This window comes from Manis pentadactyla, chromosome 10, assembly GCF_030020395.1.
Source record: "Manis pentadactyla isolate mManPen7 chromosome 10, mManPen7.hap1, whole genome shotgun sequence".
NCBI classification, from domain to species: domain Eukaryota; kingdom Metazoa; phylum Chordata; class Mammalia; order Pholidota; family Manidae; genus Manis; species Manis pentadactyla.
Window position 1 is genome coordinate 100,623,663 of NC_080028.1, and position 24,479 is coordinate 100,648,141.

Genomic DNA, 24,479 nt, shown 5'->3' on the forward strand with positions numbered 1-24,479 from the left:
TGCACTTGCCCATGCAGAATGCGGGGTGGCGCCAGAGGGAAAGGGTTCTGAACTCCCACTAGCCAGGGCCTGCCTCCCTCTGGCTTTCCTCTGTGGAGTGAGGATGCCACCAGCCCTGCTTGCAGAAGGGCTTGTTCAGTGCTTGTAGATGCATGTGGGAGACTCGGGGGTGATGTGCCTGTGTGAGCTGGTGCAGTGGCCTCTGTGAGAGGCGAGGGCGGCACCCCTCTGGGACTTTGCGGCTCTGCAGAGGGAGAATGCTGGTCTGCTGTGGCTGGTTAATCTCAGGCCTTCAGTGTTATCTGGGAAACCAAGGCAAAACCCCACAGCCTCTCAGGAACTCTGCCCACATCTTCCAGAGGAACAGGAAGTAAAAAGGGACTTCACAGATGTGGGCAAAATAAATACAGTTGAACTTCGCAAATGTGGGTTACCTGCCCATCACATACCATTTTCTTGAATTATGCATCTACCTAAGTCATTTTACTCAAGTGTACTATCCCGGAATTACAACCTCGAAACTAGATTTCTTATGCTTGAGAAACTTTACTTGTGGGAAGCCCAGGAGGAAAGGAAAACTACTTCGAAATAGTTTTTTATTGTTGAAAATCACAGAAGACCATTTTGAGAGGACACAAAGCTTAGATTTTTCCTGTAAACAGCTTCATGAAAGTAGGAAATTAGATCACTTGGAAGAACTGAGAGGATGCTGGTTTCAAGGTGATTTGTTCCTGATCTTAAGGTGTTCCTGCCTTTCTCTTCTCTTTCTTTATTTCCTTTTTTAATACTACAATATGGCATAGATGAGAAGGTGTTGTTGGGTGGGGTGAGTCATGGTTCTCAAAACTGAAAGTAAATCCTGTCACTTTCCCACATCTCCCACACCAGCAAGATGAAGGAGCCACCATGTGGGAAAGGCAGATGCTGAGCCAATAGGAGGCTGTGCTCCTGGCTCCAGGCTTTCACCTCTCCTGGCTCGGTGGCAGTGCCCCGCCAGGGTGTTTGGTCCTGACAGGGCGATGGGTTCCTTACACTCTTGACGTGTTCTTCCACAAGGGATGAAGGCACAGTAGAATCATACATACTCCAAGCTTCTTGGATCCACTTGATGTAAAGGGTTATTTTCCTTATTCAGTTCTTTGAATTTAATATTTTTTTCCTCATTCAATCAACATTTGAATTCATGGCCTCTTAAATTTTATTTTAGAAAGCACAGTGATCTTCATAATAATGTTAACTGTTATCATTTAGAGCCTGTGTCATACTTTATGAAAAGCAACACTTTATTGAGTTTCTTTAAAAAGTGAAGTAGATAAATTGAGAATTGCCCAGTGCTGGAAAGAGCCACCAGCATAATTTTGCATAACCCATTCCAAAAGAAGATAGACCTGTGGGTACTGATCAGGAAATCTCTCCAAGAAATGCTGTCCAGTGAAAAAAGCAAGGGAAAGTGTGTGCACTGTGAGCTTTTGACTCCTTTTGTATAAATGTAAATGGTTTATCTGCAACATGGGTTTTTCTTTCCCTGATTAAAACACAAACTACTAAAGGAAGGCTTGAAATGAGAAGGGGGTTTTCTCTCTATTTACACACCTTTTTGTATTTCTTAGCATGTACATGTATTTCTTTTACCAGTGTCAACAGATTTAAAAAAAAAAAAATCAACTCCAACATAGAAACCTGGTGTTAGTGGATCACTGCCCCCTCCCCACCGCCCCCACATTCAGTCGGCCTGGAGTGAACTAGTCAGTAGTTCCCTCTTCCTTGTAGCCTTTGGATATGTGTATCCTATTACCTATAGTTTTCACCCTACTGCACTTACTTTCTACAGCTTTTTGCTCTACTTTTTTCCTCAATATAAAAATAACTGAAAGATTAATGATTGCTAGAAATACCTTTTAGTTTTGTACAAGTCTGTGATTTTAACAACCAAAGGTAAGCCTGGTGTCCTCACTGTCCAGCTGTGGTAATCCAGGACTTAAAGCAGGAATGTGCTCTCTTAAGAATACTCGACTATTCCAGGAAAGCTTGCCCACTTCATGCAGTTCAGATAGTATAAAACTGTATTTTATTCATTGGAACTGAAGTGCTCCCTCCCTCCGTGAGACCTAGAGTTGTGTCAAGGTCTTTATTTGTAATCATGTAGAAATAAGTGAAATCCATTAAACAAACAAACTTTGATAATACAGTGTGTGTATAAAGTTTTCTCAGGGAACAGAATAACACAAAACACAAAGGCTTTGTTCATTGAATGTAACCGTTCCTTTGGTGTTTGTTTACTGTTCCAGTCACCTCTTTAGTTTCCTTTCCAAAAACTAGTACCTTCCATCTAACATAAGTAAAATTGTCGGAATAGCTGTTTTTTCCTGCTAGGAAATGGAAGAAAGTGCGTGATAGGATGTCAGTGGTGGCTTGACAGTAAGGACTCTGGGTATAATTATCTGTAAAATGGGGTGATGATTTCAGTCTCTCACTGGGCTGCCTGAGGGTTGAAAAAGGGATATTTGTAAAAATCTTAGCACATTTAATCTAAAGGTTCCTGAAAACATGAGTGGCTTCATTTTTCTTCTCCCTCCCCAGGGGGTTTGGGAAGTAAAGAAAAGATGAGTCCTTTTTATTCTTGATTCCTGGCATTTCTTCACCACTAGAATGAGATCTACTTACCTCAGAATGTTGCAGAAGAGTTTATCATAGACATACGGACCTAGGAGAAATGCAGGATGTCATTTAGATACACAGGTGTCAATATCAGAATCCTTCTACAATAACTTAGTCCAAAAATTAGGTATGGATAGATGCTTTGATTTCTAGAACCTCCCCCTTTAGTTCTAGGTTTTGATTTTGAACATGGTATTAATTGACCGTAGTAATTAATCCAGTTGGAATAATCAGGGCTCCTGCTTTTATCTTTTAAGAGTTTCTGTAGGTGAAAATCTTTACCACAAATAGCACTACCTTGGGGATCTTTGTTGACAAGTTTTCCAAACCCAGCTGTTTCAGCTCAGGCTGCTGGAATGTATCACCACACACTGGGCAGCTTGATCAACCAACATTTATTTCTCACAGTTCTAAAAGCTGCAAAGTCCTGAGTTAAGATGCCAGCGGATTCAGTTCTGGTGAGGACCCACCTCCTGGTTTGCAGGGGACTGTCTTCTCTGTGCATCATCACATGGCAGAGGGTAGGAAGAGCAAGCTGTCATGTCTTAAAATGAATGACGTTCATGGGGCTTCACCCTCGTGACCTAATTACCTTCCAAAGGCCCCACATGCTAATACCATCACATTAGGAGTTAGGATCTCAACATATGAATTTTGTGGGAGCACAAACATTCAGTCCATAACACCAGTTCATATTTTTTTTAAGAAAGAGTTGATAGCCACAGTTCTAACAGACAAGTCATGGTAGCCCATTGTAGGTGATAGGGCCTATGTTGTAATAGCCTTTCCTGGGAGTGCTAATGGTTGGACCAGTATCTCTTAGAGACTTGATAACATTAACACTTTGAACTGCTTGCTGTGTGACCATCAGCAAATCATTAGCTGACCGTGCTAATTCCTGTTCCAGTCCCTTTCAGGCTAGCAGTGAGAAGCAGATGAGGTTCTGTGGAGTGGGTGCTCTCAGAGTAGTGGATAGTTGCCCAGAGACCATGTGGCAGTGGTAGTTCTCTCAGATTTTTGACAAGTATAGTGTGTTGGGGTGACTGGTTTCTTCAGTGGTTGACAGTTAAAGAGAGGGTTTTCCTTGGAAGGTGACACAAAACTGTGCATTTTATAAGGAAGTAAAATAAAAGAGAAGATCCCAGGACAGTAGAAGCAAAGGACTTCTCCAAGATGTGTTGGGGGCTGCTCCATTAGGACCTGAAGAGGTGAGGGTCAGAGAGAGTTAAAAACTAAGTGGAGATTATCACTGGGCAAGTTATGTGGAGGCTGAAAAGTGAAGATGTTATCAAGGCTCGTATTTCTAAAGCTCAGTGTAGACTGAAATTGTATCTACATTCTTTCTGCCAAGTTTTCACAGTGTGTACTTCACTAAATTTTTTACATAATTTTCTACAAAATCAGTGCTTAGAATGCGTTGTAATGGAATGAATGTAAAGAACCCAACATTTTGAAAATGTTTTGTGTTTGTCCAAGGCTTCTTAACATACATATTTAATTACAAGGCATGGGGATTAATGGAGCTTTGAATATTTAAAGCTCTTTTCCCAAGATTGATTTGATTGAATGACTCCTGAGCTCCATGTTTGCAGCCTTGGTGACCTGCCATGTGGCTGTTGCTGTGAGAGGAGAGTGCTCCAGCATGACTTATGTCTGGTTCTGCTCTTCCTTTTTACTTCCCTCCCTGCCTCTATCTCGCCACTCTAGTCCTTTCATCACTTTGTCCTTTTTGTTTGGGGAGGAAGAAGGAAAAGGTAATAGAATTTGCCTCTGTGGAGTTCATTGTGAAGCTTCTGTGTTTTCTAAGTAGTTAAATTTAGCATCCAGGAAAATACGGTAACGATTTCTACCGCCCTGCTCTCTGGGAGATTAAAAATCCTCTCTTGAACTCTAGGTCCTGCAACCCTCATGGCCTTCATGGAGAAGAAGAGTAGGCAAGGGCCCACAGGAGAGCTTGGACCCCACATGGGCCAGTGGGAGCCCCTTTTTCCTAGCGTTAATCATGTTGATCCATCTAGTTCTGAAGCAGAGGAAGTCAGGGAGCCTGTGAGCAAAGAGGAGGTGACTTTGTTCAAGTTCACTGTGTTCCTTCCCATCCCAGGCCTCCAGCAGCAGTCTTGCCACCCGTGTCCACACCTACAGTGGATATCTCATGGGCAGCTTTCCTGGTTCCTACCACCTGAGCCTGAGACCTGAAGGCTCATCCTTTTCCTGCCATGGTCTGGCTGCCTGTAAGAGGCAAAGCGTGGAAAGAGCAGCCAGTGGCAAGGATGGCAGGATTGAGGAAAAGCAGAAGTTTGGCTGGCAGAAGCTGGTTTCATCTGGTATGTGGCTCACCATCACCAATTCCCGGGCACCCTGTCCATAGACGACCTGCACTTGGCGAGAACCAGGCAGGCTATTGAATGATGGCCCATCCCTGTGCAGCCTGAGCCTGGGTTTGGGGGTGGAGATGGCTGAACACCCCAGTGGGAGCTGGTGGCCTTTCCTTCTGTCGGATATAAATAAGGTGTTGCACTGACCTCTCCTTTAGTGACTTTTTTTTTAATGAGGCATATTACTTGATTTGCCAGAAGAGAGGACTCTACAGAAGTAAAGTCCTTTTTTCTTCCTATTCTTGAGGTGCCTTGAACAGATGTTCTTTGGGAGCCCATTGAAGTAGCTGTTAGATTGGGTAGAGCCCCACACACACATGCCCCCCCAGCAGCCAGGGCTTACAGGCATCTTCTGTAAAGCTGGGGAGACCACATGACTCCTTGGCATGATCTTTGCTACCAATGATATAAGCCAAGCTTGCATTTCCAGAAACCTCAGGGAGCCTTGTACAGTGGGTTGGTGGCTAATGTTTCCTGGAGCAGGTCAGGGATGACAAAGTGGCAGTTTGAACGTCAGAATTCTTTCCTTTTTTAATGCAGAGGCTCAGCTTAAAAAGTCCAGGTAATGGAAACCCATGTTCAGCCATCACAAATCAGTGCCAAATACTAGCCAGGCCAAATTGCTTTTCTGCCCCCTTGTTCTTCACACATCACTGTTTACTTTTATCTAGGCCTTAATTTAAGTCAGCCATGGCCAGCCTTCTCACCATATGACCAACTTGTAGTTCTTTAAAACAAATACTACCCCCTCCCCATCCAGAATGAAGCTGGAAGATCCTGGCTCTCATTTGTTTCTGTGACAATTGGCCAGAGTAACTAGGTTATAAACTCTGCTCGGCTCATCTCATCTTGAGCTTTTTACAAACTTTATCCCAAGAGACACTGATAAGACTGCCACCACCCGACATCCCCCAATAATAATATAGTGAAGTGGTTAAGATCACAGTGCCCTTGGCTCTGTGGATGCAGTTTCTTCACACAGTGAGGTTGAGCTAGAAGCCGCCCCAGTGTAGCAGTGGGTGTGGCAGGGTCTGTCTCACTGTGTTAGAATCCTTTCCCGTTTCTGTTGATGAGGAAGCAGAGAGGGTAGGCTTGCTCAGGCGCACAGAGTCCTCTGGCCCCTGCCAGTTCATGGTCTGCCATTGTCTTCTGCCACATGGTTGGAATCATGCTGTGGGTACAGTATTGTGCCCTGCTTTTTTTGCCTACAAGGATATAAGCATCTTCCATATTCTAGGTTTATGAAACTATGGTTCCAGTGGCTATCATTCCATCAAACAGATAACATTGGTTTACTTAGATGTATCCTAAGTTGGAAACAGGGTGCTTTCCGTTCTTTGCCACTGCAATTAAAGCCATGCACAGCTCTGCACATAAAGGTTTTTTATTCCTTGTATAGACCCATACAGAAGGACTGTTCGGTCAGTTTTCTTAAGATTCTTGAAACATAGTTCCATATTTATCCCCAGAAGGGTTGCACATGATTATCTTTCCTCCAGGACATGCTGCTTATTTTAAAAGGAAAAATGTCATCTGTTCTTCAGCCGCAAACTGCCTGGCTTCCCTTTCAGAGGGACACTGACACCTGTGAAGGGCTACTTTGAAGTAGCCCTGGAGGTGATCCCAAAGGATTTCAAAGCAAAATAGGAATTTTTGGAGTTTAGGACTTTAGCAAAGCACGTGTGGGCCAGCACATAGTTACAGATCTGCCAAGTTTGCAATTTTGAAAAGAGGGGAAGCACAGTTTGTCCGGGAAGCATGGCATCCAGCACAGGCTCAGTTGTTCTCTGAAGGGACAGTTGCACTTGTTTTTCAAGTGTGGGCATTTCTTGAGTATCCCTTCAAAACAAATGGGTGTGCCTGGCCGCTGCTGCTGTGAGGTGGTGCGAGCTTTCCACCACAGTTGCTGTTGGCTCAGGGAGTTCACTTTTGTAGCGTTTTAGAAGATCCTTGGAGGCACTACCCTTTAAGGCCATACAAATCCTGTCTCTGCTCTGGCTTTTGAGCTTGGTGGTTTCTCTTTCCATTCTGGATCTGTGTTCTATTTGTAAAATAGGATTGAGGGCTCATACTAGGTTGGACACCAGAGCCAGTGAATAAGCACCACAGCTGGCCAGTGCTGTCTGTGGCTTATGTAAGCTGTGACCAGGTTTGGGCCAACACACAATGGAAAACTCCTCAGGTGAGGTACGGCATTTATCATTGACCCTAAGTGAGAAGGATAGAGAAAGGTTCTTGAAGTGGTGCATCAGTGGGCTTAAGGAGTGACAAGGACACCTTCCTGTCCTTGGTGCTGAGGAGCCTGCCCAACTCTTGAGGCATTATGAAAACCCTTGGATTAAACCAGAGAAAGCAGTGCACCAGAACAAGGCTAGTGATTTTCCTCTTGGAAGCTTAGGATCTGTTGGAATCCAGAGTCACTCTTCTGTGGCTTTAGAATGTGATGCTGGTTTGAGGTCAAGGATTACATTTTCCTTTCAAAAAAAAAACAGTGGTTTTTGTTTTTGTTTTGTCTAAAATATTCTAGATAAATGATGGAAGATAAATGGGATTGGAATTCAGATTCTAACCCTAGATGATAATAGATTTCATAAGACAGAAGGAGATTGGTTTCTACAGTAGTCATGGTAACAAGAAACATTTGGAGCGCTGGTAATTGTCACGCTGGCTCATCAGTGCTTCTGAATAACTGTGCATGACTCAGGTATGGCCCACGTTTTACAGTAAGAAAATGCCTGATCTAAGGGAGAGCTGGGAAGGCCTCTCGGGGAAACGTTTGAACTGAGGCTTGAATGGGGAGAAGTTAGTGGTGCAGCTAGTCAGGGAAAGCTGTCCAGGTGAGGAGAGGGGCTGGGCAGAGAGGGAGGGCCAGGCGCTGGAAGGCCAGTGTAGCTGGAGCATGTGAGCAGACAGCAGAGTGAGAGGCGGTGGCCGAGGGCCCTGCAGAGATGCAAGAAACAGAGTCTAAGCACCTTACATGGCAGGCCAGGAGTGAGCGTGGTTTCTGGACACAGACAGGAATGGATGGGTCTGCGAAGGAGCTGAAAGGACTGGCTGGTGGAAGCAGTGCCAGGGGGTGAAGAGAGGAGGAATCCATGTGTTTGTGAGCAGCTAGCAGGTGGCAGTGTACTTTAATGGTGTAGAAGAGACTGAAAACAGCTGTGGGAAGGTCAGGAGATCAAAACTCGTGTTTCATATATGTCTGGCTCCTTTCAGGTATCCAGGTGGAAATGCCTGCTGATGAGGGGAGCTGTCAGAGCCAGAGGAGAGTGAGGCACCCCTCCTACCCCCAATAACCTCAGCCTGGACCCCTGAGGACTGGGGAGGGAGGGACGAGAGGGGAGAGTCAGAGGAAACATCGCAGAAATGGCCTTAGTACTGACTGGAAGGCTGCCAAGAAAGCTAGGACAGAAGAGTAAGGAGAGGCCCCTCAGAACAGGATGCAGCACATTTAAAGTCTGTTTCTGAGGGAGAGGTGGGGATATGAGGTGTCTGGTGGCAGGTGATGAAGTGAAAGTTTCAGCCCCTATGGGAAAGCCTGGGCTGCTTCCTGTTAGCAATGGGAAGTCCATCCGGGGTGGGAAACAGGAGTGATAAAACCAAATTCCATTTTTCAGATTGTTCTGGCAGCAGGATGAAGGAAGGACTGAAGAGTAGACAGGAAAGGGGCAGTGGGGAGTAGGGAAGTGGCCACTGGCGAAAGGCCGCTGCTGAGCCTGGTGAAGACAGCGTGTTAGGGGTAGTACTTCCACACTGTGGCTGGCCACTGGGAGCCCTGTGCCCACCTGCCCTGGGACTCAGGTGGCTCAGCCTCCTGGGGGTGGTTTTATCCATCCCCGTGTGATGGGGGGCTGGCTCCTGATCCAGCGTGGTGGACTAGCTGCTCCAGTTGCCCCTACTGAGGGCAATTTTAAAGACACTCCTGTTCCTATTCCTAGAAGACAAGGTGTTTAAAGTGGTGCACTCACAAATGCTCTTTTCTCAGTGGTTTTCTTTTCTTTTTTGTAAGTTGCATGTGTCTGCAACAGCACATTCCGCTGGCAGATTCCACATCAGGAATGATCTCCTGCTTGCTTGATTTCATTGGTTTGATTTTGTGGCTCGTTGCCATAGCGCCTGGAGCTAAGAGCTCATCTATAACTGTGCATCTGGTGAAGACTTCACCTCCCAGAAACAGTAGGCAAGGAGGCCTGCTGTGGGGCTCGCAGGCCAGCTCTTCTGCTCCTGGAAGGCTAAGCCAAGTTCTCCTGGCCTCTTCACAGCCTGTTCAGCAAATGCATCTCCAGTTTACCTATACACTGTCCTCATCTGCATGCCTATCTCCTCACATATATATCTTCTTGGGAGGTTGGCCAGGCAACAAATTCTGGGCTGACAGATTTGTCCCGACGGCAACACAGGCTATGGGTTCAGTGCTCTTTGCAGGGGCTGGCTGGGTCGTGCTGCCTGTGTGCAGACCCCAGCCCCTCCACTTACCAGCTGTGCCTCACACAACCTGCTGTCCCACTGCTGCACTTCCTCGTCCATAAAAACGGAGGACAGCACTGTGCTTGAGAGGTTTGTTGTAAGGATGGAATCACTGAACATAAGTTGGGTGTTCAGTCCATAAGCACTCAGTAAATGTTAGCTGCTATCGTTCACCCCGCCTGATCTCTGCTCAGATTTAGCAACTCTGCTCAGTCTTCTTGATGTTCTCTACATGTGGCCCCCACAAATGGCCTTGTTGCTCTCTTCAGGGCCATCCCCGATCCCTGTGGTCAGTTACTAGAAAGCCACCCATAAACCAGCCATTGTGCCCACATTCCTAGGTGCTCATGCTCCACTCACCTGTGGCACCTTCATTTCTGTCTCCACAGACTGGTTTTCAGTCTTTTAGTGCGCTTAGTGCTCCATCAGCGGTCTTGGTTTCCCTTTGCCTTTTAAATTAAAACTCTCCCTTGGTGAACTACAGTCCAAACATAGGCCCTGTCACCTTCTGTGTGAAGGGCGTCCCTGCTCTTATTGCTGGATACCCCCATGGGGTGGGGTTTTCCAGCAGCTCTGCTAGTAGGACAGGAGCAGGGAGCCCAGGCTGTGAGCAGTTGTGGTAACAGTAGAAGTGGCAGAGCTGATGTTTATTACTCACTGCTGTGCACCACCACCTGGTTATGTGCTGGAAACCATCATCTCATTTAGCCTGTAACCCCATTACATCCCCCATTTATAGGCAGGAAACGAGAGCTGGGAGTAATGGAGCACCTGCCCACAGTCACTGTTTAGTGAGTAGCCAGGGTGGACTACCCAGATCTGCCCATCTCCTGACCACCAGGGCATGTGGGGTGCCCGAGCTCCTCTGTCTGAATCTCTTCTCTCATCTGTAGCAAATCAGTGGTCTAAGATTGGCAAGGCTGTGATGCTGATCAGAAGATATCTCAGGACAGATCCTTGGACTGTATTAGACTGGCCACAAGCCTTAATGGGATCCTGTTTATGAAATGTTGACATATATTTATGTTGTAGGAGCTCTGATGACATAAAGCTGTGTTGCATATTTTTGCATACTTGGATGGTTTAAATAAATGGAAAGCCTTGTAGGTGGCAATAAGGTGGGAAGGTTTCTAAAGGCGAATTTCTTGCTGATCTAGTGAGGAGCTAACAGTTCTCTAACAGGCAGCCAGCAGAGGGCCCCAGAGCCTCACCAATAAGTTTGGATTCTGGCCTCAGAGGGATGCTGGCCAGTTACTGTTCCTGCCCCCTTTGGCTCAGTGGGGGTGTGTTCAGGCAAGCTCACACTGGGGTGCTCACCTCTGAGGCGGGAGGAAACTCCAGCAACTCTGAGATCAAGATAAGAGTTAGGTAGAAGGTAGGAATTACAGTTAATTACAGAACAGTTAAAAAATCTGGTGTCCTGATAGTCACTTGCAGGAGCTAGAAAGGGGACCAGAAGCTGTTCATCCAGCTCTTTCACTTCACCTTCTGCATCCACTTGTCCTGGTTTCTACTGGGTTCTGATTCACTGACCCTAGTGGCCTCCTCTATCTATGACCTTCCCCCTGAGCAGATGCTTTCCAACAGTCCCAGGACTGCGGACAGTAAATGCAAGTGAAGTAATGATGGACATACATAGAACAGGCTGTTTAGCTTTTAACCCACAATGTAAGCAATTGAATGGCCAGGTTCCACACTGGTTCTTACTTCAGTTGACCCTTGAACAACTCGAGGGTCAGAGGTACTGTCACTCATGCAGTTGAAAATCTGTGTACAACTTTTGACTGCCCAAAAACTTGAATATGAGCCTACTGTTGATCAGACATATTTTGTATATGTATTAGACACTACATTCTTACAACAAAGTAAGCTAGAGAAAAAATGTTTTTCAAATTGTCACAAATCTCCAGAAATTTTTCCAATGTGTTTTTTTTTTAATCCTATGCATTTTTAAGCCTGAAATTCTTAAATTTGAGACCCGTGTTGTTCAGGGGTGATCTGTAGTTTCTTTCCAATCTCAGGATCCTGGCTGTGGGTGTGATTGTTAGGTAGGTAGGTAGGTGGGTGAAGTGAAAATTAGGACAACACCCTGTAAGTGCTTACTATAATCTTGCCTGGGTCATGTATATTTTTTATTCCCTTTCCCCCAGATTTCCCATTTTTTCTTCCTTATAGTAGAAAGCTTGGGAAAATGGCAAGAAAGCCAAAGAATGTGTTACATCATTAGCAGTCACATCCTGCAATAGGTAAAACTTACCTTGTGCTCCCCTTCCCTGCATGTAGGAGGCAGTGCCTGAGCCACACATAGCAGATGCAGAGCACTGGGTACATAGGGGCAGTAGATGGCAACTTCTCAATTGGCCCAGTGGAAATACGTGTTGAGCAATCTCCAGGTCATATGTGTTTGCTCTGAAATGAATGCCCTGACAGTTTAGAAATAGTTCCAACACAGAATAAAATCGTTTTCAGCTTTCCACACCATAAAAGCCATGTCAGTGTCCTAAAAATGTTGGGTGTGAAGATCCACATGTGTGTGCTCTGTAGTGGTATTTAACTTACATTAGACTGCTAGGTAAGTTTCCTAAGAAGGTCATTTACCACGATTCAGTTTGTTTGGGTTTGTTTTTGTTTGTAAGAAACAGTAACTCCTACACACTGGAAATATGGACCTCAGATGAGATTATATCCGGCGTTTGCTGGTCCCATTTAGGAGCACCTCAGCTGGACGTGCACCTGGTCATAGGCCCAAGGACACCCTTGAAATAGTAGCATGGGACAATGGCTGGAGGGGTAGCCCTTTGAACCTAGGCCCAAGGAAGGCCAATGGCTTTTCTGTTTGTCATCGTTCTCTTGCACGTGTGCGTGTGAGAGAGTCCTCTCTTTCCCGGCTGTTAGGCCTGAAGTGCCATTCTTTGTAAGAACAAGAGCTTAGATTGGACCTGCATTTTCCAGCTCAAGGTTAGTCTTCTGGTCATGCACCTGTTCCCCTCCTGTGTCCTCTCAGAATGGCCAGCATGGTGTTTGTGCTCCAAGAACGCCATTGACACTGCAGTAGTCACCCAGCCAGGCAAGCAGGCTGAAGCAGTGGGTCTGGAGCAGACTGGGCCATTCTGTCCCATGTAGATGTGCAGTTTGGACGGAGACTGCAGGGAAGCAGCTCCCAGGCTCTGCTGCAACTGCACTGGGAGGTTCCTGCAGTGGTTCTGACAGGACTTGCTGTGTTTCAGAGTCATACTTATTTTTTGCACCTGCTGTCAACACTTTAGTTGTCAGCTTTGTTTTGCATTAAAGTTTGCATGTATTTTTAATGTGTGTCACTGGGGAGAAAGGAATGTTTGGAATGAGAAGAACTCAGAGATGGTGCTCCAAACTTATGATCTCTGTGGTCCTGCCTCCCACCCCTCTCCACTGCGATACAGCTCAGGACAGTCACTTCCCTTCAGGAGCCTCAGGTTCTTGTCTGACTGACATGATGTCTGTAGGGGGTTAGAAACTAACAAGGCAATGGATGTGAAGCACTCTGTACAGTAACCAGCACATGACAGGCATTTATAAATGGTGCCTTATTGAAGTGTTCTAAGGCCACTACTTCTTTCCGTGTCATTATTTTAAAATCAAAAATTAACCTTTCGATTAAATTATGGACATTCCGCTGTGTTGCGTATGAAGCTGGCTTTTTCAAACATTAACCATTTTTGCATCCACATTGCTTTCAAGGCTCTCCTCTTTTTGCTCCTGCAGGTATGAGTGTCAGCACATCTTTGAACAGTCTTCCCGACAATTGCATAGCTAGCAGATTTTTCTAATAGGTTGTGATGGCTTAGAGTTGTTGGGTTTCTTCTCTGATTGTAGCCAAGCCTGCACTCAGTCCCTGACTCCTCCCTTCTGTCTGCCCTGTAATGTCAAGTCAGTCTTGCTGTTCTCTACGTCAGCCAGTCTGAACTGCAGTGGCTTCTAGAGTGCCAGGCTGACACTTTGTAATCTGGCTCCTTCCTCCTGATCCCTCGCAAGCCAGACCTGTCCCTCACCCGCCTGTTCGTGTGGATGCCTTCACTGGGTCACCCTGACTGTCCTTTCCCATTCTCTCCACCTCCTGTCCTGCCTTGTCCACAAACCCTCTCCAGCCCACACTGCTATTGATCCCATTCACACAAATTACCATCTGTAGGCAGGCAGGCAGAGCCCTGTTCTATGCACTGGGGCTTAACAGAAGAATCCCAGTCACTACTGAGGGTTTACCCCCACTTTCCCCCCTGGGGTGGTGCTCGTTACAGGTGCAGTACTGCCCCCTGGTGGGGTTTGGTGTCGGAGAGGGTTCATCTGTGAGACTTAGCGACAGGTTGTTTAAGAAACTGGTCTCAGAGAGAGTGGAGGCATGCCCACACCCTGCATGCATGTGCCCATCCCACCATGAATGCAGAGGAGGCCAATAAACACCAACCAGTGTCTCTTGTTAAAGACGTAGCAAACCTTTATATTGCAGCTTCTTAGGCCTAGGGCCCAGGAAAAGATATTCTGACCAATGGACTCCCCCAAGGTCAAGATAGAATCCAGAGAAAGAGAGACTCAAGCACCTCTTGAGGGGGCAGGCTTAGCAGTATCCACATGAAGAACCTGCTGCACGTGTCCACATGGCCTTGGCTTCTCACCACTCGTCCTCTGCTTTCTGTCTCCTGCCTCCTGCAGTCTTGCCAAGTCCTCTCTCATCCTGCATTGCTTTCCTGGATTCCCACAGCATCCCAACTGGGCTTCTGCTTCCATTCACCCCTTCCAGTCCTGTGCTCCAGACCTACACTGGAGTGATCTTCTAAAGAACGACTTAACCATTTTACCTCCCTGTGAAAAACCCTGCAGTACCTCCTTGTGGCTCTCAGGATACACCTGAGGTGGCCTTAGACATCTGGTCTTGGCTCTAGTTCTCACCAGGCTCCCTTCTGCATGTGGTCCTTCTTCCAACATCTTACTCCAGCCACCCACAACTGAGCTTCTGTACCAGTGAGGCTGACATCTCCATGCTTTGTACTTGTTAAGTCCTACCTTCTCCTGGGTGACTCTTAACCTTCAAGCCTCAGCCAGGCCTTCTCCTTTGTGCAATTCCCAGCCCCACCTCCACCCATCCTCTGAGCACCTAGAATACCATGTGACCTGACTTTTGCCTTGTTCCCCACTACTCTAGCCAACCCTGAGCAGAAACTCTGTAGGATTCACCTTTTAGCTGGCACCTCTTTAGGGCTTGGTGTAATTGTCTGTTAGAGTGAGCACATGAGCTAGTCATGAGTACACACCATTGCTCCCTGATGGCTCTGCTTTGTGAGAAGACAGCCCTCTCAGAAGGGCCTTGTCTAGGCAACAGCAGCCAGAAACTCTTGTACTTGTTTTTGCGGCTGGGGGGCTTGGAGCCGGGCGTAGGTGGAGAGGGAAACGTTCTCTTAATGGCTGAGGAAAAGTACATAAGATATCTCTTTGTCACTCCTTGGCTGTATCCAGTCCTACATGTGGCCTTCAGAGAGCACACCCAGATGTCATGTGATCTCACACACATCAGATCCAGCTCATAGTTGTATTTGTTTAGTCCTCATCAACATTATAAACTTTTTTTAGTTTGCTACCAATATATAAAATCAGATGTAATTTTATGTAATATTCCAGGTGTTCTCTTAAATTTAAAATCTTGGGCACACTGAATCTCACTTTTCCTTGGCAACTGTCAGACACCAGTGGTGGTTATATTTATATCAGCTTGAATTCCCTGCTGCCCACATGGGCATTTTGAGTTTGCAGGTCCTTGTCTGCTATGACTTTCTGAAAGTTGGGGACAGAATCTTTTTTGCATTTTATTACCACTTCCTAACACAGTGTTGGGCTTGCCTGGTAAATATTTGTTGAAATAGATTTAATTAATCCATGTAAGTATCATAGCTGTTGTTGGTACCAATGAGAATACAGAGAGATAGATGCAAATTTAATTCAACATGTATTTTGTAGATCCTGAAAACCTTTCCTTATGACTCCTGTTAAAATTGGTCAGCATGAACTATCTCTTCATAGTCCAAACACTGCTTTCCATCTGGGGGATTTTATTCTAAGGCTAGTGACTCTGCTTTTTTTACTGAGTTTAGCAAACATAACTCTCCCACTTGATGTTTTTGTAGAGTGAGACCTTTGACACCACCGTTAGTAAAGACAGGAGTAACTGAAACACTGCATTATTGTTCCCCCAAAGGAAGCATTTGTTTAGAGGCAGCTACTTCCAGGAAGCCATGTGTTCATCTAGGTGGAAAATAAATGGGTGTCATTCTTGGTTTTCTGGGACTTACTCAAAGATTCTACAGCCTCTTTCCCATCTGCCCCCCAAGAATCATGACTTTGAGTTTCCATCATGTATGAAGGTGTTCAGGGCAGCAGGCTGTGCAGAGTCAGGACTCCTGGATCTGCTGCCATCTCGTGTTTGAACATTGTTGAAGTGCTCTGTTTGCTGGGGCTGCCATAACAAATACCCCAAATGGGGCAGCTTAAGCAACAGCAGTTTGTTTTCTCACAGTTTAGAGGCTGGAAGTCCAAGGTCAGGGTGTCAGCAAGTTTGGTTTCTTCTAAGGCATCTCCTTGGCTTACGGGTGGCTGCCTTCTTCTCCCTGTGTCCTCACATGGTCTTTCCTCTATGAATGTGCATCTCTGGTGTCCTTCTGTGTGCCCCAGTCTCCTCTTCTTATGAGGACACCAGTCACAGTGGATTAGGGCCTGCCCTGAGTGCCATATTTCACCCTAATTGTCTCTGTAAAAGCTCTCTCTCCAAATAGATTCTCATTCTGAGGTACTGGTGGTTATGACTTCAACATCTGAATTGAGGGGAGTTGGAGGGCCTGCAAGTTAGTCTGTGACAACCACAACTAAATGATGTGGGGTTTTTTAGCATGTCTGATACAGTTGGGAAGCATATAAAGCAGGAAGGGTTCTAAGTGAGCTTACAGTTGAGCCACAGACAAACCTATAAGAGTATTAGCAGATGTATCCCCTACATATTTCCAAGTTATCCAGCCTTCATCCAGGCACACAGCACTACTGCTGAGTGAAGCAGAGCTTAGGGAGCCTAGCAAAAGGCAGATGGCTTCTGGGGAAATTCTATCTTGTTGTCCATCTGTTGTTATTTTGAGCAGTTGCTATAAGGAAAGAATTAAAAATGAAAACAAGATACTAGTAACACCAGAGCAGGCTACTGCCCTTGGCAGCTCTCTGCAGGGTCAAGCGTTCACAGAAATACTGCTGGCCTTCCAGGGAGAGGGCATGGAAAGGGGGGCATGAGCAGTGTTGTTTTCACTGAGTACACCTTCAGCTCTGCCTTCCTGGGATGGACTTTTGCTCTCAAGAAAGGCTAGAGATGGGTTCCTTATATGACCAACACTGCAAGTTCCCCCTGCGGAGGCCACAGAACTGGAATTGAGAATTGGGGCTCTGGATTAAGCCTGAAGACAGCTTGAAAAAGATGAGAGGGAGGTCACATTTTAACATAGTGTGTTACAAGACCCATTTATAACACCTTAGTTGCACTTTGCTTCCACGGTCACCTTTGGGTTTTTTAACATGAAGAAGTTAATGAAAAGTGGGGATGGGAATTAAGCATGCTGGGGGGTGGAGGCTTGTTCATATTCCTAAGGGAGAGACTAGTTTCCAACTGAATAAAGAGACGTGGACATGTGATAGGGGCCTATATAAAGATTAATAGCATAGTGTCTGGAGACATCTGGTGGGTAATGTACCACCACGGTGTTCCAGGGTGTTTTTGTTTTTTTTTTTATGGGAGGTCTTGGGGCAGTTGGTTTGTTTGATTTAATGAGAATGTGAACAAACTACTAGTGTAGACAGCAGCTTGTAGCAAGTGGAAGCCTGCCATATAAACGGCCCACGTGCAGTGTGACATCAGCCCTGCCTTCAGCCAAGGTTGAGGAGGACCTTCCTTTTCAGCATCAGAGAAAGGGACTGTCACCATCCACACATTTGAAAGCCCTGTTGGTTTTCTTATCTTGCTTGATGAGAATTATGCAGCCTGTTATTATACCTCCTCTGCTGATACCAGAACAGAATTAGTGAATGGGGGCCAATAGGGATCATAAATTCTTAGGCCCTTTCGTTTTCCTTAACTTTGTTGCTCGTTGCTTTCTGGAGGACAGAGAGGATACTGTCTCCTCTTAATATAAAGAATTGGGGAGAACTCTGAGTCTTTTGGAAGATCATTCTAAAAACCTTTGCAAATGTCCGGTCCCCTTGATTCCCATCCCTCTTCCAGAGCTGACTGTGGCTGTGGCAGATAAGTGGCCTTCTACCCCAGGGCAGTGAGGAAGGCCCCAAACTCTAAGGAAAAGGGCTCTCTGGTCAAATGTAGTCTGAGCAGAGGATCGCCAGGGTCCACAGCTCAAGGATTAGGCCCTCTTATTCAAAGGTGGTCCGATACTTGATGTATAAAGCACACAGCATGGTCTGGTAACTTCAGGCCCTGCAGGCAGCACGCAGCACACTGCTTGGTCCCCAGTGGGCACTTTGGAAATATTTTAAGTGGATGATGTCAGCACAGAATCTGTCCTGCAAACCTTACGAGCAAAGAAAGAAGAAAAAAAGACAAGAAAGACATCCCAGATTATACTACATGCACATGTAGCAACCAAGCCAGGAGGAATATAGGCATGTTGCTGATGCTCTCTTAGCAAGTTGGAAACAAAGGCAGAGTAGTGAGGGGTACCCTAGAAGCTGAGCCCCTAGTGAAGTCAGTGTTTAAAGGGACAGCCTCTGAGTGCTGGGCCCCATACTAGAGGGGACACATTTTCTCATTTAACCCTTAATGCTTCTCCAGGGAGATCTAAAGAGAGTGCTCTTTGACACGACCAGGGAGCCTGCCCAGAGCAGTAAATAGCAACACATTGTTTCTTACTTTATGTTTGTAGAGCCTGGGCAGCTCCTCCTGCACTGTGTTGCTTATTCCTTTCAGGAGTTGGGGCAGCAGGTAGGGAAGGCAAGTGAATTTTTGAAATGAAAGTAGAAGGAAATCCAGCGAGACTCTAGCATTTACCATTCAGAAGTGTACCTGAAACCGTTTACTTTTAAGAAAGAAAAGTGAGTTTCTGAAAACTAACTTTTGTGTGTTGTTTTCTCTCTAACCTGTCAACCCAGAGTGGTGAGCCATTAAATCCTTCCCCCAGAACAAGTCTGTGGGTCTGTGTCAGGGAGCAGGAAGCAAAGGACACTCAGATCCAACAGTGAGTAGGGGCCACGTTCAAGGGAAGGAAAGCAGATTCAGCAAGTAGGAGGCCTGCGTGTGGCCTCTGCCCCCTCATAAAGTCCAGTTGTGAAAGGGAAAATTAATGTCATTGAGAAAGAGTAGGATTGAGGGATATGCCGGAGAAGGCAGCACTGCCAAGGAATGCGGAAAGTAATGCTCTCCTCTGCTACCCTGCCAACGCTTGCCACTCCTCCAAGAACCTGTCCTCCTGTTCCCAGGTTTTCCAGAAGTCATTTTCCAGTCTCAATATCAAAAATGTCATATTAACTGTAAATACTTATTTTAGTGGTTCTTCCTACACATTCACTCCTAAGCATGAATACTTCTGTAAGCCCAACTGTGCTGGACAGAGCATTGATGCATCCCATTTAGATGTCCACCTAGGTGTTCTTATTTTTTTTTGGAAGTTAGAGCTAAAGTTTGTGGTTCCGAAAACTTCTACTAACTTGTGACCATGTGTTACGCGAATGTTGCAATTCTAACAAAATTGAGCCTAGAATTTTTTAGTTATCTAGAGGGGCCCAAAGTTAAGCCAGCTACTTGTATCTCACTTGGATCCCGGAAGTCCAACACTAGCAAAATTTGGAATTCTATCCCTTAGGACTATAAAATGATGGGAAATCTTTATCAAACTTTGTAAACAGACATTACCAGAGAGATGCAGGTAGAATGTGCCTCCATACTCCAGCAGAGAGATGGGTGTGATGTCATTAACTAGTCCATAAGACAGAGCCTGCCAACCCTAGTGCATACCTATTCACCCTGCTTGCTCTCATGTCTCATCTTTCCATTTCAGAAATCCAGTCCTAGTTATGTAAAGAACCTCACCACTTGGAAGCTTCCTAGTTCTCCCTCTGTACCCTACACACCACTGCTGGAGCACACCAGGGGCTCTGATCTGTGCCCCTCTGCGCTTCTGTCGCCACTCACCTTTGATCTCATCCAGGCTGTGTCTTTAAATGCTCTCTGCATGCTAAAGCCCCCACATCTGGACCCTAGCCCCGTCTCTTCCTGAGCTCTTAGCCTAACAGGCTCAAACCACACCCCCAGACATCCCACATCCATGACATAAATAAAAGCCTGTTGTTCTGTCTTAAAGGTAACTCCATTCTCCTTGAGTCCTGAGGAAAACACAAACATAATTACAGAACTGTTCCCATGTGAAAGAGGTGAGTTACTCAGATTATTTGAGTAACATGATGTTAAGCTGCAGCCCATAATAATCTGGGTTGCTTTGTGGGTGGTGTTTCCTTGTAGGTGCATGCGTATCCCAGACTTGCTCTTCTAGTTCACCAAATGAGGGGTAGAGTAAACTAGGCCTCACGTGATTGATACCACTGTCAGCACGCATTTGCTCTCACAGTTCCAGATTCTGCACCTCTGTGATGCCTGCCTTCTTAAGTCTAGTTTTTTTGACAGGAGCTTCATAAAAGCACACTGACAGCTGCTCATAAGCCATGGACTCTAAAAAGTTGCCTCATGATACATGGGCACCAGGTCTAAAAAGACTGTAATGCAGCTGGTTTCCTGGTGCACTCACCTCATGGTTGGGTTTCATGAGAAAACCTGCTCACTGGGGTATGTCCAGTCCCCTATCACAACTGGACTTTTTGAGGGGGCAGAGGCCACATGCAGGCCTAGTGTCTGGTAAAATGAGAAGATAGTTCACTGCTCTGCACCCTAACACCTGAAGATGGTGTTGGTCTGAATGGCGCTCTTCCTAGGCTGGAAGCTCCACCTTCAGAGAAACAACACAAGGTGAGGGGATTGACCCCATGCCCCTTCAGCCCCACGGACATGTCTGTGAGACACAGTACCGTTCCCTGCACAGCTCGGGCCCAGAGAGTGATGGTCAGTTTGGGAAAGGTCAAGCTAAGCAGATTTTTCAGTCATTGCCATTTTTTAGAAGAATTTTCCACAGCTGCCTTTTTTCATCTTCCACACTGAACTGGTGTTAAGAGCTAATCTGAAAAGGCTTTGAAGCATCCAAAATAGTTAAACAGCACAGTCAGCGATGCTGTATCCTCCAGGGTGAGCCCTAGAGATTTGCCTTCAGATCATTCTTTTTTTATTTGAGACCCAGTTCTAGAACGCTTAGTTTCCTGGTTTTCAATTCCTTAATAGATAGATGGCCAGAAAGAACAGAGTGTGTCCAGCAGGCCCAGAAAGGGGGCCATCTGAAAGCAGGGAAGAAACTGTAGCCAAAACAAACCTGAGGGCTGCAAACAAGGGCCCAGTGGCTGATGGGGAATAGGGGGACATTCGGGGTGGGGACAGGCTGCCCACACATGTTGGTACATGCCAATGGCTTTCCTGGTTACAGCTCAGAGTGGTGGATGTACACTAAGACCATAACTGTGGGTCATCGGGGAAATATTAGATTATGTTCCTTCCCTTCACTCTAAGAATTTCATCCCAAAGTGTTAAAAAATGAGAAGTCCTAATATTTATAAAGCTGCTCAAGACATGCCAGAACCATGTCTACCCCAGGATCACCAGTTCCACAAGGTACTCTTACACTTACCAGGACCCATCTTTCCAAGTATGTGTTAATTCTTACTGTTTTGATTTTTAATTATCCCAAGTTTTTTGTTGTTGTTTTTTTTTTCAAAGTACCTAAAGTCATTTTTAGACCAAGTCAGTGAAAGTCCCCAAACCTAACCAAATTAGAGGTATTAGTGAAAGATACACCCCAGGACACACCTGCACTCCTGTGCTCGCACCTGTTGGTAGTGCTTTGCCTTTTGATTTGGGAATGTGGAGGTTAATTCAGTCATTCCACGCCTGTTTTTAAATCCTCGGGGGTTGGGGGGCAGTAATAGTGATTTGAGCCGAGCGTGTATGAGCCGTATGTTCAGTCTGGGGGTTAGGGCTGGAACCCCAAGTCCACAAACCTGAGTCAGCCATACTGTGCATCTTGGCACACCATCAGAACCAGCTCTGCAAGACACCTCCCAGTTTATTTTTCTTCTGCATCTCCAATCCCTACACCCATCCCTCTTCCTCTTAGATACCCACTTTAAATATTCAGTAAATGTTCTTGGATATGTATCTATCTTGAGGAAATAGTTCTGTGTGTATGATTTTCATTTACACAAATGGTATGTGCTGTAGATCTCATTCTGTTTCTCTTTTTATTATATCTTGAGGTCTGTATTGCTTTGTGGGAATGTCTCTTCTCCCAGAGCCCCATTCTGCTGCCACTGATCCCTGAATACCTGGAAGCAGCCCCAGGCAAGAGTGGCTGGGGAGGTGGTACTCTGTCCACTGGACATGAACAGACTTCCTCATTTTTGCCAGTCTACTAAGTGTCAGGTGGTTTCGTGTGCACTTCTTAGGTAACTTCTAAAGTCACATCTCCTTCTGTGACTTGCCTATTCATTATCTTTAACCCATTTTTCTATCAGATTTCTTATTTTTTACTTCCCAATTTTTATCAGTTCCCTGTATATGCTAGATATTAAGTCTTGTTCAGTTTTAAATGTTCCACATACTGTCTCCTTGTCAGTCACACAGCCTGTTACCTTGTCTTTGGAGTCCTCCTCAGGACTACTCAGTTCATTTGTTCTTTGTAGTGTGTGCTCCTGGGGACTTGATTAAGAAATCCTTAACTAACCAAAGAACATAAAGATACCTGCCCACATTTTCTTCTGTTAACTTTAACAAGTGAGAAACTGTCACCCAGTAATGCCATCCTTGCCCCAGGGAACCTTACTGACTTGTCCAGCACAGCTTGTAGTCCAAACTGCTTTTTGGAACGGTTTCTCGTTTTATTATAGTTATTCATTTCTTGGGCTTCTCTGCTAGGGTGCAAACCATCTGAGGATGGGGGTGGAAGTGGTGGTGGGGGTCTGTGCTGAGTGAGGGACCAGCTGCCTCTTGAAAAACAGACTACACTGCAACTGGTGCATAGGTGTTTGCTCTCTGGTAACTTCTGCTTTAAGGTGAAAAGCCAAGGTAATAACCTTTGTGAGCTGTTGTGAGTATTGGAAACCCTCAGTCTTTCTGACCCCAGGTACCTGGAATCAGCCCTTGAACCAAATGCCCTGTGAGTGAGGTCGGCTTCCTCTGTACTGCCTGCTCAGACCTGAGAGCCGCCTTCAGCCAGCTAGTAGACCTGTCACAGCCTTCACCCCTGCTTCCCAGGCCACATGGCAGGGTCTTTCTGACTTGCAGTGTGCCATTAGACCTAGGCCAAGGTGGAAGTGGACAGTGTGTTCAAAAGACTTTTATTTTCTAACTTTGGCAAAGAAGAAAAGGGTGTGCCTCAGAGGTGTGAGAGTTCCCCACAAGAAGGGTGTGGAGGGAGGGGTTCTTTGGGAGTCGCCTCACTCAAATCCGTGGAGAGAGGATCCTCTTTAACCTGTCTTTACTCTGGGTATATGCTAAGGTCTTTGTCAGTGCCTCCCAGGCCCCAGACACCCACGTTCCTTTCAGCTCTTGCTGGCCTGGCTTCTCACTGCTGTTTCCCTAGCCTGGGGTCCCTTCCCCCAGACCTCACAAGGCTTGTGTCCTCACTTTTCTTAAGTCTTTGCTCAAATACTCCTTTTCAGAGAGGCCTACCCCAACCTCCAACTGTATAATTGGCCTCTCTGCACCTAACATTCCAACAGGATTTTTTTCTTAGCACCGTAATTGCATCTTGTGTGTATTTTGCTTATCTACTGTGGGGTGACCTCTACCACGCACCCCAGTAACTTGCTTGCCGGAGGGCAGGGGCTTTTTATTTCTTCATCTTAATCCCCAGTGCTCAGAGCTGCAGTCAGAGCACCTAATAGGAACTCAGACATTTGTCTCCGAATCTGTGTATGACCTGGCACTGCCTGTGTGTTGGCTGATGCCATCCCTGTGGTTCTGCTAAATGGGCATTCAAGACAGTCACCAGCATTTGAAAAACTGCTGTAAGGGAATTGGTATATTTGTTTGTAGTTATTCTGTAAAGGTAAAGTTGAACCTGTATTTGTTCCAGGAAGCATTTACCTCCCACTTTATCTTAGGAGTCCTGTCCCCTGTAGTACAGTAAAAAGCGGACAGCATGTCTGTAACTGGCTCTTCCAGGCAATGCAGATCCAGCTAAGTCTGGGTGCCTTTATGACTTTCTGTCCCTAGGAGGCAGCATTAGCACAGAAACCAAATTTGAGGGCACCTGTTCCAACTTGTTACCTATTCCTGGTGCATCCAAAAGAAAGGAGTGCTTGGTTTCTTTCTAATCTGCAGGTATAAAACTTAGCAGTTAGTCTCCCCAAAACTTGCTTCTATACACAGAAATGGTAGGGTGCCCATCCAGTACACACATTTTTTTTAATTCAGTGTGTATGTATGACCATCAAAAAATAAGAGTACTCTGAAATCGTTTCTAAGGAAGTCCTTTCCTCAGTAATGTTGGCCATAGCTGTCACCTGGCCACTCCTAGATCTGAATTTCTATGCTTATAAACCTCAAAAGGTTCTCCTTCCTCAGAGAGATTATTTACTTGGAGGGAAAAAGAAACACCCCTGCAAGGAGAGCTTGGCTTCTTGAAGAAATGTGATATAATTAGATAGTTAAAAGTCATCCTTAAATGAATTAATGTGCAGATTTTATTTGTCCTTTAAAAAAAAGTGGATTAGGCAGGCTGAACTGTCTTGTTCTGGTGGGTGGGAGCAGGAGGAATCTGTGATCTGACTCTGGCACTAACTGACCTTCTGGAGCCCTTGGGTTCGGAAGGGAGA

General features: G+C 45.8%; 1 protein-coding gene across 10 annotated transcripts in view; it reads left to right on the top strand.

The window, feature by feature from the left end:
* The window catches only part of RNF216 (ring finger protein 216), a 163,049-nt gene that overhangs the window by 85,149 nt on the left and 53,421 nt on the right, over positions 1-24,479 (top strand). The window contains exon 14 of one of the 10 annotated variants that reach the window (XM_036932946.2): positions 4,760-5,180. The exons of the other annotated variants lie outside the window; for them this stretch is intronic. Coding sequence (XP_036788841.2) covers positions 4,760-5,026 — 267 coding nt within the window. The 3' untranslated portion in view covers positions 5,027-5,180. Of the gene's footprint in view, positions 1-4,759; positions 5,181-24,479 lie in introns of those variants that run through there. 10 annotated transcript variants of the gene reach the window in all.